At 36.5% G+C, this 20,009-nt stretch overlaps 2 protein-coding genes across 2 annotated transcripts in view; both read left to right on the forward strand.

Moving 5' to 3' along the window:
• The window catches only part of LOC142349671 (geranylgeranyl transferase type-1 subunit beta-like), a 274,458-nt gene that overhangs the window by 141,541 nt on the left and 112,908 nt on the right, over positions 1 to 20,009 (forward strand). The window lies entirely within an intron of this gene.
• Positions 9,751 to 16,719, forward strand: LOC142349023 (uncharacterized). Its single transcript, XM_075400426.1, has 2 exons — positions 9,751 to 9,961; positions 15,514 to 16,719. The coding sequence occupies exons 1-2, from the start codon at positions 9,897 to 9,899 to the stop codon at positions 16,463 to 16,465; spliced, it is 1,017 nt and encodes a 338-aa protein (XP_075256541.1). The 5' UTR covers positions 9,751 to 9,896; the 3' UTR covers positions 16,466 to 16,719.

Consider the following 20,009-nt stretch of genomic DNA (forward strand, 5'->3'; position numbering starts at 1 on the left):
TTATTCATAGTTAATTCTTGGCCTAGTTTGTCTGAACCTGATTGTCATTTCCCGCTAGTGGTTTGTTTTTCACATGCGGCATTTTTACATTGCTTTTTTTTGTTCTTTTTGTCCTGCATTTTTTAATGGTTTTGCCAATACACTCATAGTCCGATCTAGGTCTAGTTTTTTGTTTAGTCAATGAAAATTCTTTGAATTGTATTTCAGGGCTTGTCCTGTTATATAATTTTTACTTCGTCGAATAAAAATTTTTTGCTTCACCTTTGTTGACAGCTTGTTTAACACTTAGCGTGAAATCTTTTTGACTTCTCTGGGCTAGTTGCACTCTTCTCATTCTGATAAGTGTTTTTAGACAACAGTTGTTCAGCAAAGCAGTTCAAAATGAACCTAGTCAGTATCAAAAAACGAAATCAAGAAATGGAAACGGGATATGCGCATAGAGCTGAGTTTTAGATGCCCGTTACACGAACTTGATTCTTATAAGTCTTAGTTACCGTCTCTAATGCCTATTGGTTTTGATACTATCTCCTGTTTTGTCTCACTATGAAACAGGAGTATATTCAACTACAAAATTTCATTTTTTTGCATTTTGCTTTTTCAATCCAAATCGTGGTAATGGGAATCAACGGCGGCTGTTTTGCGGCAATTTGCGGGGTATGTTTCTGCTTGTGAACGAATGTTTTTTCAATTATGATTCGGTCGAACCTGTTTTTTAATTTGCTTTTCTTTTCGTTTATGTCTCTGAACGACGCTCAGATGCTTGACTTCTTACTCACCTCGTTCGCTTTCCAACTGTTTGAAGTTTATTAATAGCCGCCGTTAGCCTGTAAACTGCTATTTTGTAGGCTTTCTGTTTTTTACAAATCATAGAATTTAATTGTATTGTATTGTCTTAAGATCTGTTGACACATATTCATGATTTTCGAAGGCAGATTGGAGTAGGGATTTTGGTCACGCAGAAACAGGAAGTGGAGCGGAAAATCGTGTGGCTTTGCGGCGTGAAATTTTTTCGCTCTAATTTTGAAGTAGTGAGAAAACGGTGTTCGAAGAAAAATTTGCTTTTGCGGTGTTTGAACAAATCGGTTTTTTGTTCACTTGCGGCAATTTCACAATGTTTTTTATCGTTTTTTTTTATTTCTTAAATGTTTACAATTTCTCTGCTTTTTACAATTCATAGAATTTTAATTATTGGGGCGCTATCTTTATTAACGTCTTTTTTAATAACCGCCGTCAGCCTCAACGACTATTATTGAGGAGCTCTCCCTTTTACAATTCAAAAAGTTTGAATTGTATTGGGGCGCTGTCTTTTTTAAGATCTGTTCACCCAGTTTCATGATTTTCGAAGTCAAATTGGAGTAGTGATTTTTGTCTAGCCGAAACAGGAAGTTGAGCAGAAAATCGAGTGGCTTTGCGGCGTGAAACTTTTTTGCTCTAATTTAGAGTAGAAAACGTTGCTCTAAGTAGAGTGAGAAAACGGTGTTCAAACAAAAATTTGCTTTGCGGTGTTCGAAGAAATCGGTTTTTTGTTCACTTGCGGCAATTTCACTTTGATTTTTATTGTTTTCGGTTTCTTGGATTGGTTCTTTTTTCTGAATGGTTTTCTCAATCCGTTCGTAGTTCATTCTAGGCCTAGTTTTTTGTTTGAACCAAATTTTTTTTCTAGCTTGTGGTTTTTCTTCACATGCGGCATTTTGACTTTGATTTTCAATTTTAAAAGTTTTTTCTGGTTTTTTTTGGAAATGATTTTTCCCATTCACTCATAGTACGTTCTAGGTCTAGTTTTTGTTTATTAATTGAAAATTCTTGTGTGAATGTAGTGATTACAGTCAAAGTCAAAAGAGCAAAATTAAAAGATCAAAAGAAAGAGGCTAAACATATAAAGCCCGGTAATTAATTCATTGTGCATTAGTTTATTCAAGCGATTGCTGGCTGACATCAGTATTATGCTTCATAGCTTTCAGTTTAGAAGCTGAATTACTTGTAATTTTAGAGTCTGACCGAATATGCAGAAATCGCTTATCAAATAAAAGTTGTGACACTTAGAAAAGTTCTGTTAATTTATATCTCATTTTTTTCTGATTCAGTCCCATTGTGCGTTAAGCGGATCAACGGTGGCTATTATCCGGCAATTTGCCGGCTATGGTGTTGATTTTTGAAGTCAAACTTTGATTTGAAGTCAGAGTAGTGATTTTTCATCAAAAAAAATCAAAAAAAGAGGATAAAAATATAAAGCCTGGTCATTAAGTCAGTGTTTTAGGTTTAGAATCGTTTTGGAAGCTGAATTAAGTGTTATTTTAGAATCTAAGCAAATTTGCAGAATTTGCGCAGCATTTAGAAAAATGGCACTTAGAAAAACTCTGTCAATTTCTTTCTCTTTTTTCCTCATTTTCAGTCCCAATGTGCGTCAAGTGGGTCAACGGCTGCTTTTTTCCGGCAATTTGCGGACTGTATTAGATTTTGAGCTATTTTTCAACATTTGCCATATTGGACGCTTTTTTATGTTTTTAAGTTTTTTCGGTCTTCAAATCTTTGTTGAATTTGGAGTTCTATGCTTCACATTAGTTGTTCTATCTTCTTTGGCTGCCTCTCGGTTGAGTTGATTATAATTCTGAGTTTGTTTTGTTTATATAATTAACAGCTGCCTCAGCTTCTCAGCCGGCTTTTTAGCGCTCCTAATTTTTTTTCATCGAATAAAAGTTTGCTTTACCTTATTTCACAGCTTGTTCAACATTTTGCATGAAATCTTTTTGACTTGGCTAGTTTCATTCTGGGCTAGTTTTACTCTTCTCTCATTCGGCTACAAATTTTTTTAGACAGCAGTTACTCAGCAAAGCAATACAAGGTGAAGAGAGTCAGTATCAAAAAACGATATCAGAAAAACGATATAGAAGCGAGATAAACCCATAAAGACCAATTTAAGATGCCAGTTACTCGAACTTTGTTCCTAGTTACCATCTCTTATGCTTATTGTTATTGATACTAGCCCCTGTGTTGTCTCACTACGAACAAGATTTTCAGTTTTCAAAATTTTCTGATTTCGATATGGTTTTTCCAATTTACTCATAGTCTGTTCTAGGTCTAGTTTTTGTTTATTCATTGAAAATTATTTCAACTGTACGTCAGGACTTGTCCTATGTTTTTTTTAATTCGCGTTACCTTCTGATCACGTTTTTCGTTTTACATAAGTCACGATTTTCACGTTTGACTTCTCACTCACCTCGCTCACTGTTTCAACTGAATGAGTTTTAAAGTCTTTCACGCATTGAATTACGCTATGTAGTGGATACAGTCAAAGTCAAAAGAGCAAAATTAAAATATCAAAAGAAGGAGGCTAAACATATAAAGCCCGGTCATTAAATCATTTTGCATTAGTTTATTCAAGCGGTTGCTGGCTGACATCAGTATTATGCTTGATAGCTTTCAGTTTAGAAGCTGAATTACGTGTAATTTTAGAGTCTAACCGAATATGCAGAAATTGCTTATTAAATAAAAAATTGTGACATTTAGATAAGTTCTGTTAATTTCTGTCTGATATCTTACTGTTTCAATCCCATTGTGCGTTAAGCGGATCAACGGCGGCTATTGTCTGGCAATCTGCCGGCTATCGTCCTGATTTTCGAAGTCAAATTCGAGTAGTGATTTTTGTCACACCGAAATAGGAAGTGGAGCGAAGAAGCGAGTGGTTTTGTGGCGTGGAATATCACTCAATTCTAAAGTAGAGCGAGAAAACTGTGTTTGAACAAAAGTTCGCTTTCTCGCTAGTGGTTTTGTTCACATGCGGCAATTTCACTTCGATTTTTACTGTTTTGAATTGTCGACGTTAGCCTCTCAAACGGCTATTATTTAGGCTCTTTAATTATAGAGTTTGAATTGTATTGGGGCGCTGGCTTTATCATAAAGATCTGTTTACACATTTTCATGATTTTTGAAGTCAAATCGGAGTAGTTATTTTGATCACGCCGAAACAGGAAGTGGAGCGAAAAAGCGAGTGGTGTTCCGGCGTAAAACTCTTTCGCTCTACTTTTCAAGTATAGTGGGAAAACGGTGTTTCAACTAAAGTTGGGTTTGCCGTGTTTGGAAAATTGGTTTTTTGTTCACATGCGGCACTTTCAATTTAATCTTTACTGTTTTTTGACTTTTCGGATTGGATTGTTTTCTAAGTGGGTTTTCCCAATCCATTCATAGTTTAATTTAGGCCCAGTTTTTTGTTTGAACCAAATTTGTTTCTCGCTGGTGATTTTCTCACATACGGCGTTTTTACTTTAATTTTCTGTTTTTCCCATTCACTCATAGCCCTTTCTAGGTCTAGTGTTTGTGTAGCCAGTGAAAATTCTTTGAATTGTACGTCAGGATTCGTCCTGCTATGTTTTTAATTTCGCTTTAACCTTTTGATCACGTTTTTTGCTTTACATAATTCACGATTTTCACGTTTGACTTCTGACTTACTCCAATCACTGTTTCAACTGAATGGGTTTTAAAGGCTTTCACGCATTGAATTACGCTATGTAGTGAATACAGTCAAAGTCAAAAGAGCAAATTTGAAAAATCAAAAAAAGAGGATAAAAATATAAAGCCTGGTCATTAAGTCAGTGTTTTAGGTTTAGAATCGTTTTGGAAGCTGAATTAAGTGTTATTTTAGAATCTAAGCAAATTTGCAGAATTTGCGCACCATTTAGAAAAATGGCACTTAGAAAAACTCTGTCAATTTCTTTTTTTTTCCTCATTTTTTCGGTCTTCAAGTCTTTGTTGAATTTGGAGTTCTATGCTTCAAATTAGTTGTTCTATCTTCTTTGGCTGCCTCTCGGTTGAGTTGATTATAATTCTGAGTTTGTTTTGTTTATATAATTAACAGTTGCCTCAGCTTCTCAGTCGGCTATTTAGCGCTCCTAATTTTTTTTCGTCGAATAAAAATTTGCTTTACCTTATTTCACAGCTTGTTCAACATTTTGCATGAAATCTTTTTGACTTGGCTAGTTTCATTCTGGGCTAGTTTTACTCTTCTCTCATTCGGCTACAAATTTTTTTAGACAGCAGTTACTCAGCAAAGCAATACAAGGTGAAGAGAGTCAGTATCAAAAAACGATATCAGAAAAACGATATAGAAGCGAGATAAACCCATAAAGACCAATTTAAGATGCCAGTTACTCGAACTTTGTTCCTAGTTACCATCTCTTATGCTTATTGTTATTGATACTAGCCCCTGTGTTGTCTCACTACGAACAAGATTTTCAGTTTTCAAAATTTTCTGATTTCGAAATGGTTTTTCCAATTTACTCATAGTCTGTTCTAGGTCTAGTTTTTGTTTATTCATTGAAAATTATTTCAACTGTACGTCAGGACTTGTCCTATGTTTTTTTTAATTCGCGTTACCTTCTGATCACGTTTTTCGTTTTACATAAGTCACGATTTTCACGTTTGACTTCTCACTCACCTCGCTTACTGTTTCAACTGAATGAGTTTTAAAGTCTTTCACGCATTGAATTACGCTATGTAGTGGATACAGTCAAAGTCAAAAGAGCAAAATTAAAATATCAAAAGAAGGAGGCTAAACATATAAAGCCCGGTCATTAAATCATTTTGCATTAGTTTATTCAAGCGGTTGCTGGCTGACATCAGTATTATGCTTGATAGCTTTCAGTTTAGAAGCTGAATTACGTGTAATTTTAGAGTCTAACCGAATATGCAGAAATTGCTTATTAAATAAAAAATTGTGACATTTAGATAAGTTCTGTTAATTTCTGTCTGATATCTTACTGTTTCAATCCCATTGTGCGTTAAGCGGATCAACGGCGGCTATTGTCTGGCAATCTGCCGGCTATCGTCCTGATTTTCGAAGTCAAATTCGAGTAGTGATTTTTGTCACACCGAAATAGGAAGTGGAGCGAAGAAGCGAGTGGTTTTGTGGCGTGGAATATCACTCAATTCTAAAGTAGAGCGAGAAAACTGTGTTTGAACAAAAGTTCGCTTTCTCGCTAGTGCTTTTGTTCACATGCGGCAATTTCACTTCGATTTTTACTGTTTTGAATTGTCGACGTTAGCCTCTCAAACGGCTATTATTTAGGCTCTTTAATTATAGAGTTTGAATTGTATTGGGGCGCTGGCTTTATCATAAAGATCTGTTTACACATTTTCATGATTTTTGAAGTCAAATCGGAGTAGTTATTTTGATCACGCCGAAACAGGAAGTGGAGCGAAAAAGCGAGTGGTGTTCCGGCGTAAAACTCTTTCGCTCTACTTTTCAAGTATAGTGGGAAAACGGTGTTTCAACTAAAGTTGGGTTTGCCGTGTTTGGAAAATTGGTTTTTTGTTCACATGCGGCACTTTCAATTTAATCTTTACTGTTTTTTGACTTTTCGGATTGGATTGTTTTCTAAGTGGGTTTTCCCAATCCATTCATAGTTTAATTTAGGCCCAGTTTTTTGTTTGAACCAAATTTGTTTCTCGCTGGTGATTTTCTCACATACGGCGTTTTTACTTTAATTTTCTGTTTTTCCCATTCACTCATAGCCCTTTCTAGGTCTAGTGTTTGTGTAGCCAGTGAAAATTCTTTGAATTGTACGTCAGGATTCGTCCTGCTATGTTTTTAATTTCGCTTTAACCTATTGATCACGTTTTTTGCTTTACATAATTCACGATTTTCACGTTTGACTTCTGACTTACTCCAATCACTGTTTCAACTGAATGGGTTTTAAAGGCTTTCACGCATTGAATTACGCTATGTAGTGAATACAGTCAAAGTCAAAAGAGCAAATTTGAAAAATCAAAAAAAGAGGATAAAAATATAAAGCCTGGTCATTAAGTCAGTGTTTTAGGTTTAGAATCGTTTTGGAAGCTGAATTAAGTGTTATTTTAGAATCTAAGCAAATTTGCAGAATTTGCGCACCATTTAGAAAAATGGCACTTAGAAAAACTCTGTCAATTTCTTTTTTTTCCTCATTTTTTCGGTCTTCAAGTCTTTGTTGAATTTGGAGTTCTATGCTTCAAATTAGTTGTTCTATCTTCTTTGGCTGCCTCTCGGTTGAGTTGATTATAATTCTGAGTTTGTTTTGTTTATATAATTAACAGTTGCCTCAGCTTCTCAGTCGGCTATTTAGCGCTCCTAATTTTTTTTCGTCGAATAAAAATTTGCTTTACCTTATTTCACAGCTTGTTCAACATTTTGCATGAAATCTTTTTGACTTGGCTAGTTTCATTCTGGGCTAGTTTTACTCTTCTCTCATTCGGCTACAAATTTTTTTAGACAGCAGTTACTCAGCAAAGCAATACAAGGTGAAGAGAGTCAGTATCACAGTATCAAAAAACGATATCAGAAAAACGAAATAGAAGCGAGATAAACCCATAAAGACTAATTTAAGATGCCAGTTGCTCGAACTTTGTTCTTAGTTACCATCTCTTATGCTTATTGGTATTGATACTAGCCCCTGTGTTGTCTCACTACGAACAAGATTGCGTTCAGCTCCAAAATGACATCAAAATAGATCGCACTTTTAAATTGTGTACAAAAATCATTTTTTGGCAGGTTTTTTTGCGCGATCATTATCAAAGGAGCAAAATCAATAAAGGGAAAAACCGATAAAGCCTGGTCATTAAGTCGTAGTGCATTAGGCTATCAATGTTCGTTAGAGGGATTGCTAGCTGACAGCAGTTTTGAGCTTAGTAGTCTCGCTTTACTAACTGACTTAGGTTTAGAAATAGAATCGAACTGAAATTGCCCATCAACTTAGTACATACGTGGCAGCTTGGAAAAAATCCTGTCAATTTCTTTTTTTTCCTCTGTCAATCACGATGTTCGTCAAGTGCGTCAACGGCAGCTTTTTCAGTTAATTTTACGGCTATGTTCTATTTAACAAAGTCAAGCTCTTTATTGGATAAGTTCAGAGCCGTTCAAAGGAGCAAAATCAGTAGCTATAGAGACAGCCCGGTGTTTTCTCTGACTCGACTTAGGTTGGTGGAAGGATCTCTATGCTCCACTTTTTTTATGTAGAGACGTGGGTTTTACCACTAGAAAGCCTGGCGAGTATCGGATAGTTTAATTAGAATGATTTTCGAACTTTGGTTTTTGGAGGATTTATCGAGTTCTGAAGCTGAACATTTTTGGTTTTTTGTTCGCAATTTTTTTCACTTTTGCAATATGTAACTTTTTGTCTGGATGGAGTACTAGATAGATTAAATTTTGCGTGAAATCTTTTCTTCTCTGGGCTAATGTCACTCGTTTTTGATTCAACTCTAAGTGCTTGGAAAAAGCAGATGCTCAGCAGAAAAGATTCTCTATCGAATCTTGAATTCGAAAAAAGAAACTCGACAAATCCTTGCAGCCCATTTTTAGATGCCCGGTATTTGAACATTGTTCTTATTAGTCTTAGTTACCGGATCTAATATTTATTGGTATGAATACCACTCCCTGTGTCCTCTCATTAAGAAGCAGGAGTATTGTAACTACGAAATCCAATCAAAGTACTATCTTTAAAAAGGTTTTTTGTACAATTGTTTTTTTTCGTTCTTTAATTCACATTGGGGGTTTACGGTAATAAAAGGCGGCGATGAGCTGGCAGTCTGCCGCGTATGTTTATGGGTAAGCATTTTTTTTGAAGATTTGTAAAACGAGTGTTCTAATTGTTGTTATTTTTTGTTGTAATTGTTTTAACCTCAATAAATTTTTTTACTATAATTATGAGATATACAGAAAAGTTTCATATGCTTGTTTTTTCAGCAATTTTTTGGTTCGGGTTAGTTTTTCTTATCCATTTTGCTGTTTTTTTCAATGTTTGTTTGTTAGTTTCGATTTATGCAATCGTTTTCGTAATTTGTTTGAATGAATTTGTATGTTTGTTGCGCCCTTAAAGTCCGACATCAATTGCTACACTTTAAGTATGTTTTACAACCTTAAGTCCAGCAGCAATTTTTTCACCCTTTAGTCCTTCTTGGTATTTCGCAATAAATATCAACATTTTTGAGTGCTTTGAGGGCGCGGTTTATGTCGAAACAACTGCTCTAAACCTTGAGCTCCAGAGAATTTGGATGGTCTCGGAATGCATACCTTGCTCAAAAATCTGGCTATTTTCTTGCTTAATTAGTCATTTCGATAAAATCTGCAGATATTGATCAATTGTGGAAAAACTCGCATGTAAACTGCGTCATCAACCTAACTAATATACTGCGAATGACATGAGCTTTCATCATCCAGACGAGAAATCTTGAATTACAAGTTGTCTGGTTTTATTGCGAAGGAAAATTGATTTTCGTTCACTCTGCTTAGGTTGTCAGTTTTTTTTTTCGCATAGCCTGCCTTTTTAATTTTTGATTAATTTCAATTGATTAAAGTAAGATTTTGCTAAATTTAGTCTAAATTTTTCAATATTAAGTTGATGAACTATAGCAGCCCTTCTCTCCTCAGCCGGCTTTCATGGCGCTCCTATTTTTTATAATGTTGAATGTTTTGGTGCTCTTTATTTTTCCTTGATGCTTTCACACATTTTTTCGTCACTCAAAGCTTTGAAAACGCGACCCAGGTATCGTCCAGTGCCCATCAAGCTCCATTAGAGGCCCTAAGCTGGCTTTGGTAGTCCGTCAAGGGCTTCGATTGTTGGACCTGCTGTGAGGGCGTAATTTCAAGGTAATAAGGTCGTTTTCGGTAGTTTTTGACCCCCAAATGGTTGTTTTTCAGCTTTTTTTGTCACTTTGAGTTTCTTTTCAGATGGGTATTAGTTTTGAATCATGTTAGCTATCAGTAATCGTATTTCCAAACATTTGAAGAGTTTACTATATTTATTTTCAGATTTGATTCTTGAAGTAACTGGTCAGCAAAGTGTTGTATTTGCGATAGTCGTTTATATTCTTCACAAACCGGGCAGAACTGATCTCAAGAACTGCTAGAGTAATTATTCGTCTGCGCCGCAATGGCGTCGTATATGTCAGACGATTACGTGGTTTACGATTTCAGCGATGATGAGGCGATCAATAGGTAAATATGAAATAAGATCTCTATTGGCGTTCAATTGACAAAGTTGACAAGGCTTCATCCTCTAACTTCCTATATTGCCATCTGGTTGACTCTTGATGCCGTTGGAATTTTGAATGGCGTTTATTTTGAATTATTTTGCAACTGCGGCCGGTTTTCCTCGTACTTGATTTTTGATAGATATACAATCTGAGGAGAAATTACCAGTAGAGAAATTACTACGCAGCATCAATAGAGTCGTTTGTGCAAATGCTCTCGTCTGGGAATTGGCCGTCAAACTCTCAAAGGCTATTATGCGCTCCCCTTGTTTGCAATTCACAGCATTCGGGGTATATTGGTGCTGTCTTTTTTTGTAAGATACGTTCACTTTTTCATGATTTTAAGCTTTCAAAACGGGATAAACAGGTGAAAATCAGTACCCATTAAGTTTCGTTTGAAGCACTTTAGTAGGGTTTTAAATGCGTAGTGTAATGCAGTTGCTGAGAAGGCCTAACTTTAAGGTAAAAATGTCTTTCCAAATTCTAAGCGTAACATTTTCACGTTTTTTGACACTTTTGAGTTTTATCGTTAAATGGGTCTTAAATTGACGTTAGTCATGGTTCAGAAAGGTCTTGCAAACTATAATTTCTTTTCATGTGTGTTTTTGAGGTATATTTATTGGTGATGCCAACTTAGACGCGAAAAATTGTAGTGAATTTTGCTATTTGTTTCATGTTTTTTTAATAGCCGCACAGCGATAGCTGGGGCTATTATTGGCCTTCTCTTGGTTTTTTACAATTCAAAGAATTTGAATTGTATTGGGGCGCTGTCTTTTTTTTTAAGATCTGTTCACACATTTTCATGATTTTTTAAGTCAAATTGGAGTAGTGATTTTGGTCACGTCGAAACAGGAAATGGAGCGAAAAAGCGAGTGGTTTTGCGGCGTGAAATTTTTTCGCTCTAATTTTAAAGTAGAGTGCGAAAATTGTATTTGAACAAAAATTCGGTTTCTCGATAGTGGTTTTTTGTTCACTTGCGGCAATTTCACTCTGATTTTTACTGTTTTTTTCGATTTTTTGGATCGGATTTTTTTCTAAATGGTTTTCCCAATCCACTCACAGCTCATTCTAAGCCTAGTTTTTTGTTTGAATTAAATTTTCATTTCTCGCTAGTGATTTTTTTGTTCACATGCGGTATTTTAACATTGATTTTTTGTTTTTTTTCTTTTTTTTATCTGATTTTTTTTAAAATGGTTTTTTCAATTCACTCATAGTCCATTTTAGGTCTAGTTTTTCTGTTTAGTCAATGAAAATTCTTTGAATTGTACGTCAGGACTTGTCCTGCTATGTTTTTTTATTTCGTCGTCATGATTTTTGTTACGACCATATGACGTCACAGCCACTTTTTGTTCATTCGTTCATGCAATTTCAACTGAATTGCATGTGTGACGTCATTTTTTGCTCTTATTGGAGCGAGTTTTTTTGTTCATGCGCGTGATTATATTTTTGGTCACACTTGACTTACCTCACTCTCAAAAATGACTTCCTCACTTTGATATTGACTTTTATTTACTTTAATTCAAAGAGATAAGGTCAAATGGGTGTGTGTCACTCTAAATGAAGGTTATTTGAGACCAGCTAATAGAGGCAGCAATAAGTTATAAAGATTTTAAATCAAAATATAACAGATCAGCCATCAATGAATAGACGAATTTTTTTGGTCTGTCTTTTTTTTCCTGATTTTCTTAGACTGCCGATCTACGAATCTATTGCGGCTATTTTCTGGCAATCTGCCAGCTATGTTTTTGAAATTTTTTGTTTAATTTTACGGGCCAGTGAAGCTTTTTCAAAGACTTGTGTATTCAACATTTTCGTCATTGAAAACTTTGGTATTCAACATGTTGCTACCAAAAGTGTTCACAAATTAAATCTCTTAGTTTTATTTTTCTCTAATTTCGTTGAACTGTTTTTTGTCTGTTTGGCTCGTAAAGTTCAATTGGTCTGCTGTTAAAGTCAGGGGCTATTTCATTTTCCATGCCTTCCTTCTGATTGTGTTTCAGGACTTAATCTGTAATGATTTTAATAGCCGCGTCAGCAATTCCAGGCGGTTATTATTGCGCTCCTATTTTTTTTATCGTCTAACAGATTTTTGTTTCGTCTTATCTGACGTCGTGGAATTGACTTTTTCAATGACTTCAATGACTTCTACTGCTTTGCAGTTAAAATTTGTGTTCGTGACGTCATTTCTGTTTTTAGGTCAATTGCGTGACTTACCACACTCAAAAAATGACTTCTGAACTCACTTATGGAACTTTAAATTTTATGAACATTTGCTAATTAAAGGTCAATAGTGTGCATCTAAGTAGTGCCAAACTTATATGCCCTAATTCCTGAGTAATAGAATCTTGAGTTTTAATATCGAATATGGGGCTCTATTAGGGCTTTTTACTTTTAGAGCAAATGTGTCTCATAAAAATGACAGTCCGAATCTAACCCAAAAAGTCTAGTGGTCTATTAAAAAGCTGGTGGTTGATCTGTCAATCTTATTTCTTTAGTTGTTTCAAGTCATGGTCGGCCACAAGCGTCTATCGCGGCTATTTTCCGGCAATCTGCCGGCTATGTTTGCGTCTTGCATAAGTAACGACACGACTTTCACGTCTGACTTACCTCACTCACTGTTTCAACTGAAAAATTTAATGCGTTCATTAAGTTGATGCAAATACTGGCAAGGTCGAAAAGTGAAATCAAAAGAAAAGAGATAAACCAGTGAACCCAGAGCACTAAGAATTAATCTTTAAAGTCTGGAGTTTAGGTTTCAATGCCAACGTGACTGATTGGGTACGTGATCTGCCGGCTATGTGAAATGAAATATCGGCCCTGTTCCAAATAACGAGTAGGCGCCAATAACTCAATAGTCACCGTTGTGCAAAGGTTTCTTTTTATAGGTTCGAAGCTGTAACCTGGGCATAGCTATATTGTGGTACGCTTTGATTTTCTTGTTTTTTTCTCTGTCGCTCATTTTTGTGTCCTAAAATAAGCTGCACAGCTCAAAAGAGCGGTTTTGTTCTCACGCTGGTTCCGCGCTCCAGCTTTACTGTTTGTGATTTCATTTGTCCTGCTTATTAGTTGTTTTTAACTCAAAGGCGTTGCAAATTTAGACATAACTGATTTACCTCACTCTAAATAAGTTTTAAAAGGTTGGCTTCTGGATTCTCTAAGGCCTTCTAAGGTCAGTGAAAAATGCTTATAAGAAGATGGTGAAAGTAAAGCTTTGGGGACTCAAGTGAAATTAGAAATATTGGCCAACATAGTTCTTATGCATTGTATGGACAAGTTAATCAATTCAGATCAATACTTGTTGCTTTCTGTACTACTTCGAAGCTATTTTTGTAGCCACTGCTTCCCAAACAGTTTAATAATTCGAGGTCTATGATAACTGGAATTAGTGCTTGTGAACATTTAGGGCGAATGGAATGATTGCTGAAAGAGCGAATCTTGCGCTAAGTAAAAAGTCAAAAATATTTTTTTGTTGTCAAATTACACCATTAGCCGAGTCATTATCGTCAACTAAATACGCAATAGTTTAGAGTACTACTGTTCCCTGTACGAAATTATTGGTGTACCGGGTAGATTGCAGATGAGGCGAAACTGAGTTGAAATTTAAGCATTGTCCTGCTTATTAGTTGTTTTTAACTCAAAGGCGTTACAAATTTAGACATAACTGATTTACCTCACTCTAAATAAGTTTTAAAAGGTTGACTTCTGGATTCTCTAAGGCCTTCTAAGGTCAGTGAAAAATGCTTATAAGAAGATGGTGAAAGTAAAGCTTTGGGGACTCAAGTGAAATTAGAAATATTGGCCAACATAGTTCTTATGCATTGTATGGACAAGTTAATCAATTCAGATCAATACTTGTTGCTTTCTGTACTACTTCGAAGCTATTTTTGTAGCCACTGCTTCCCAAACAGTTTAATAATTCGAGATCTATGATAACTGGAATTAGTGCTTGTGAACATTTAGGGCGAATGGAATGATTGCTCAAAGAGCGAACCTTGCGCTAAATAAAAAGTCAAAAATATTTTTTTGTTGTCAAATTACACCATTAGCCGAGTCATTATCGTCAACTAAATACGCAATAGTTTAGAGTACTACTGTTCCCTGTACGAAATTATTGGTGTACCGGGTAGATTGCAGACGAGGCGAAACTGAGTTGAAATTTAGCCCGACTTAAATCCTTGATGTATCAAAAGTAGTTCTTTAATTGTTTTTACCACCTATTCAAGCACGAAAAACAGATTCAATTTTCAAACGTGTTTTGTGTTAACTGCTCAGCCAAACTCTGTTAATTGAACTCCTCAGCTAAAGCAAGTTTTTTCACAGCAAGAAATTGGACACAGCATTGTTGAAAAGGGCTAGTAAATTATATTCATTTTAAGAGAAAAAGAAAAAAGAGGAACATTCGAGTAATTACTAAACTTTTGTTTTTTACCTTATCATAAAAACCTTAAGATATGGACGATGGCTCGCGTTAAGCTTAAAACCATATTTCATAGAAAATCAGTAATGTTTCTTATTTTTCGCAAAACTTAGAGTTAAACCGCTAATTTAAATGCGGTCTAAACCTGGAAATTAAGATTAGTCTTGTGCAATTTTTCATGTAACAAATGCAATGTTATGTGGAAAGTTTGCTTGCTCAATTGAATGGGCTCCAAAGTAAATAGCTAGGATGCGGGAAGTGGGGCGAAAAAGCTATTTATTTCGCGGCGTTTATTTTAGATACTAATTTTAGTGAGAAAACGGTGTTTCAACAGAAATTGCTTTTCCGTTAATAATTTTTAGTTCACGTGAGGTAACTAAATTTTTTTTACGGTTTTATTGTTTTAATACGAGTTTTATTGGATTTTCTGATGAATTAAATTTCTAGTCAAATCAAGGTTGTTTCTCGTTTAGTTAAGGTTGTTTTTGTATCTCGTGACCTGTCCTGCTGTTTTTTAACTTTCTTCGAGATTTTAGTGACAACCATATGACGTTACTCTCGCGTTAACAGTTTTCTTCATTCATGTGAGTTTTAGCGTCTCGTACAGCTCGTGTTTTGTTCATGCGAGTGAATAAGTTTTGGACATGTTTTACCTACCTTTCTCAAATGACTTCACTCTAAAAATTATGCTTGTCTTGAATTGAGGGATTAAGGTTAAATGAGGGAGTAACCAAATATCTTACTCTAATTGAAGGTTATCTGAGGGCAGCTAATGGAAATAACCGTTAAGTCTGAATATTTTTTAAAACATCGCAGCAAGGTTAAGAGATAGATAAAGTTTTTCTTAGGAGAGTATTTTCTTAGGTCTTATTTCTTTGATTGGTGTTTTTAGACTACAATCTTCAAAGCTATCGCCGCTATTTCGTGACAACAATTTAACTACTTAGTATTTTTTAAATCTTTTTTTTGTACTCCTCTTATAGTACTCTTGAAGACCACAAACTCATTAGAGTACCATTGGAGTTATGTACTGTTTTGTGAAGTGTGCAATAAACTCAGTGGTCACAATGTCTTCAGTGAACAGATTATCCTTTGTTTAGCTCTGATGACGATGCAGCACTACCTCTCGAAAAGTGGCTGAAAACAAAGCTCAGCCAAAACACTGTCGACGCGAAAAACGGCTGCAATATTGACGAGATACTTCACGAGAATCCGGAACAAATCTTGACCCCGAAAGAGTTGAAGAAATTAAATGAAAAAGAATTTGAACAAAATATGGAAGATGCTTTGGCAGATTTGGACGATTTAGACCAAATTAACAGTTCTACGTCTGGTAATTTAGAATCGGGCAGCGATGCAATTCAAGGAAGTGTCCCTGACAGGTCGACAAACGAGTGCTCAAAACGTGTTAAATTCGCAGAGAATTTGGATACAATCCCTATAGCAGTCAATGAGCAGCATGATGCTGATAAAAATATTGAAACTAAAAATGAAAAAGTTCCCGAGATTGAATGCGAAGAAGGATTCGAAGATTTTGACCCATTTTACGACCCAGAAGCTGACGATGAAGATGAGAAATGGGTGCAAAATGAGCGTATCAAACACCTTCAAAAACGCTCAAACAATTCAATGCTTGGAAACGCACCAAAACGAGCAACATTAAGCGATGCCATTTTGAGCTGTCCTGCTTGTATGGCTATTGTGTGTATAGATTGTCAAAGACACGAGTTTTACCCAAATCAATATAGAGCTATGTTTGTGGTGAACTGCAAAGTCTCATACGATGAACTGCTTCATTTAAGTCCGAAAGCGAAGCGGAATAAAAAACGTCGTGGAGCGAAATCTGCAAAAGTTGATGAAGATGGCAGTAGTTGTAACATTTTAGCAGAGGGCATGAAATGTACAAAGAAAGAGATAAATGCTAGTAATTTTTTTCAGTTGGAAGCAGATAATTTTCATCCTGTTAAGTGTGAAATTTGCACCACTGAAGTTGCAGTTTATGACAAAGACGAGATCTATCACTTTTTCAACACTATTGCATCGTTGTCCTGATAGCTTGCATGGGAAGTATAAAACTCCAGAAGTCGGAAGTGTGGTATCGTGTGCAAACACTGCGAGAAATATTTGATGTTTCTACAAGCCGCATGGACTGGTGGGGACCAGATAACGGTTTTGTCCTTCTAACACTTAAGTGCTTTGTGATATCTAGTTATTTTTAATTGCTCTCGAGCGAAGTTTGAAGTATTTATTGTTGTAACCTTGTTTGTCTTTTTGTGCAAAATTTTGGCCTTACCGATTTGACTTTTCGAGTGACTTTTGCGCCCTTGACTTTATGCGTTTTGAGTGGTCTAAATTTCTCTCATTCAACATTTTAAGCAGCTGAAATCAATTGGTTTGCTCAATTCCTTCCCCCCCCCCCCGACTTAAGCAGGCTGCAATAGATTCGCGCTCCCACTAGTCGTTCGAGAGCAATTTTTCCGACGTTAGTCGGTTGTTTTTGTAAAGAAGCTAAATGTACGAATTCTAATTCAAATTGAGTCCAGTTGAATTGAACGCGTTAATAAAAAGCATATTTTCATGAGAACCTGATTTTCAGTCAGAAGGTTTCCCTTGAGTTATATTTTCACATATGAGATACTTGGTAGACTGTCTTTTCCCTTAATATTGTTCAATTGTGTCAAGGAAATAGAGAAATGTATGAGTCATGTCATTCCAGCACCCTATTTTTCATAAAAAGATATCTGTTGTGTAAAAGTTGTTCAACTTTCGCTATGGGACACGGCGACAAAAGAACAATATCAGTATTTAGTCGCCCGATTCCGGAACATAAAGGCTTTTGTAGAGTTGTTCAACCTTTGTCTCGGATTCCGCATTGTAAATTCATCCCATTACTTTGATAGGGGATCCTTTCACCCACACGATATGTTGCCCTCAATCCGCAGTTAATTTTATTAATGTTCATGTGAGGAAGTAGTTTATACTTGAGGTTTTAATTTTAATACTTTAGTGTTTTTAATGCGATTCAGTGCGAGGAATTTTGCGCGAGAGGGATTAAATTATGCAATAGACCAAATTGGCATCATTTTGGATCCTACCTCTTCTTTTCTGGGAGGTGATTTCTAAGTGAGCATTTCCACATACGAATATGTTTTGTGTCAGAAATCTACTTCAAGCATAATTAATTGCTCTCAAACGAAGTTTAGCAATTATATTAGTCCTGTCGGTCTTTTTTATGCGATTTTTCGCTTGACCGATTTTTCGTCTGACGCTTTTGACTTTTCGTCCTCAAAAACGGGATAAACAGGCAGCGCCCAGCGGGCATTAAGTGCTCTTAGAGTCTTTCAGCTCAAACTGTTTTGGAGACTTATACTTATGGTCTGAACGGCGGTTCTTAGAAATTGAACCCACACCGCTCCCACACCAGTTCGCCCAATCCACTTTTGCATCCCCGCTGCGCTCACCTTACGCCCCTTCAATTAATCTAAAGCTAGCGTCACTAAACCGTGGCTAGCTACTGGCGAAGCCAACCGCTCGCCGGTCGTTTGAGAGAAATTCGCCCGACGTTAGTCGGTTATGATTTAGATTTTAGTTTCAAGTAACGCTGTCAGTTTTCGGACTAGCAATATAAATGTTGGCGCTGAAATTGGATTCAGATTTGCTTTTTTAATTGGTCTTGAACGAAGTTCATAGCAATTGTTGTAAACGTGTGTCTTTTTTATGCAAAATTTTCGCTTGACGGTTTTGACTTTTACGCCCTTTTTGCGTTTCGCGTGATCTAAAATTCCCTCTCAATCAAAATTTCCAGCAGCTGAACTCAATTGGCAGCAATTTAATTTTAAAAGTCAAATGAAAAGTGCGCCGAAGCTTTGAAGCCCATTATTGAACTTCTTAATCCCATTTAGCCCCCCCCCCCCCCGACCGACTGAAGCAGGCTGCAATTTATGAGAGCTCCCACTAGTCGTTCGAGAGCAATTCTCCCGACGTTTAGTCGGTTATGTTTTCTCGTTGTAATTGGTGTATATAAATGGACAGATTTTGGAGTTTTTTGATCTCATTTATCCAATTCACCATCTTGATCTATTAATGAGATCCCTTATATCTAAGTTTTGCTTTAAAAATTCTGGCTTTTCTCTCATTATTGTGAATTTCATTTTTCTTTCATAGTGAAAAAATGGTTTTACTCCTCTTGCTAAAGTCAATGACCCGACAAATTCGGGTCCAGCAGTTCAAAAACATATATTCTAAAAACAACTTATTTTTTTTTTCTTAGCACTTTATTATCACAGCTGCTTTGCTTCCTCAGATCGCTCAAATCACAATGCTGCTTGCTCGCTCAAATCACATTGCTTCAACAGACAATGAATATGGTGCCCGATACAGGAACGGGATCACCGGATAGAGCAGCCCGAGCCATCGCGCGATGGAAAACAGCAAAGGGAAGGCCCACAAAGCGTTAGAACGATGCAAGAGAGGGGGTGCAGACATCATGGAGCTGAGAATCAAAGTGTCGTGATTCTGGAACTAGGTACATTTGACAATCCCCATGTTGAGATATAACTCTGAGGCAGATGACGGCACTGCAGATGGATAAAGGATTGGAAGCCTTTGCGAGAGAGTTCAAGAGTGCGTAGACCCGACGCGCGGCTCTTTTTGCTGCCACGGCCGTTTCAAATGCAGGTTGAGAACTCTTGAGGGTTTAGATAGCTTCCTTATCAGAGGAAAGGAGCTGCTCAAGGCTACAAAAAGCAGTGGAGGCAGTCTCAGTGACCCTCCTTGGTCCTCAATTGTCTTGGAATGAGTTATGAAAGCTTCATCATGCAGGAGAGCTTTAACCCTGCTACATGGTTTAGTGTTTACAAAAAACCGCCAGAACTTCACCGCGAGCACAACACAGACACAACGGACAGAGTAGTTCAGTGGTCTTGACAATGAATCTTGACTTTAGGAAAGGAAATTGTTGTTTTTTTATCCTATAATGAAATTTTCTTGGAAATAGGAAGGAGACACCTGGTATCTATTGTTACCATAAGTGTACCAAAGTTTCAATTCAGTGACTTGTTTTCAAATTTGCCGACTTCAGTATCTGTGGAACCACAAGTTTCTATTTTACTAATTGAATGTCATGGTTTCAAACCTATCATCTATGCTGGAATTGTTTCCTCTCAAAATGAAGTCTCTGGTCCCCTCTGCACGGAAAATTGCTGCACCCCACATCTTTTTGGAAGTCTGGAGTCATTGAATAAATGTCTTGTCATCAGTAAAATTCCGTTTCAATTCTCAGTTAAGCAATTCTGTTGCGGCGTCTGTGGCATGGTCCTCTCACGCAGAACACCTGCGTCCAAATAGTGTCTTGAGTTGTTCTGAATGAAGGTGCTTCCAATTGTTGCCTCTCAGCTTCTTGGCGTCTCGCACACAAATTGAACTGCCTCAAGTGATCCAAAAATTTAATTTACTGGTTTCCTTCAGCAAAACTAGTATGCAAAAACAATGCAGAAGCAGATCCCTGACAGGTGACTTTACTCTGAAGGGTTGGTGAAGACTGAATACTCTTTCAAGCGTCCCCTTTGCTCTCCAACGCAGCAGAGGCACCTTGGAC

The sequence above is a fragment of the Convolutriloba macropyga genome, chromosome 11 (assembly GCF_964194025.1).
Source record: "Convolutriloba macropyga chromosome 11, txConMacr16.3, whole genome shotgun sequence".
Taxonomy (NCBI): Eukaryota; Metazoa; Xenacoelomorpha; order Acoela; family Convolutidae; genus Convolutriloba; species Convolutriloba macropyga.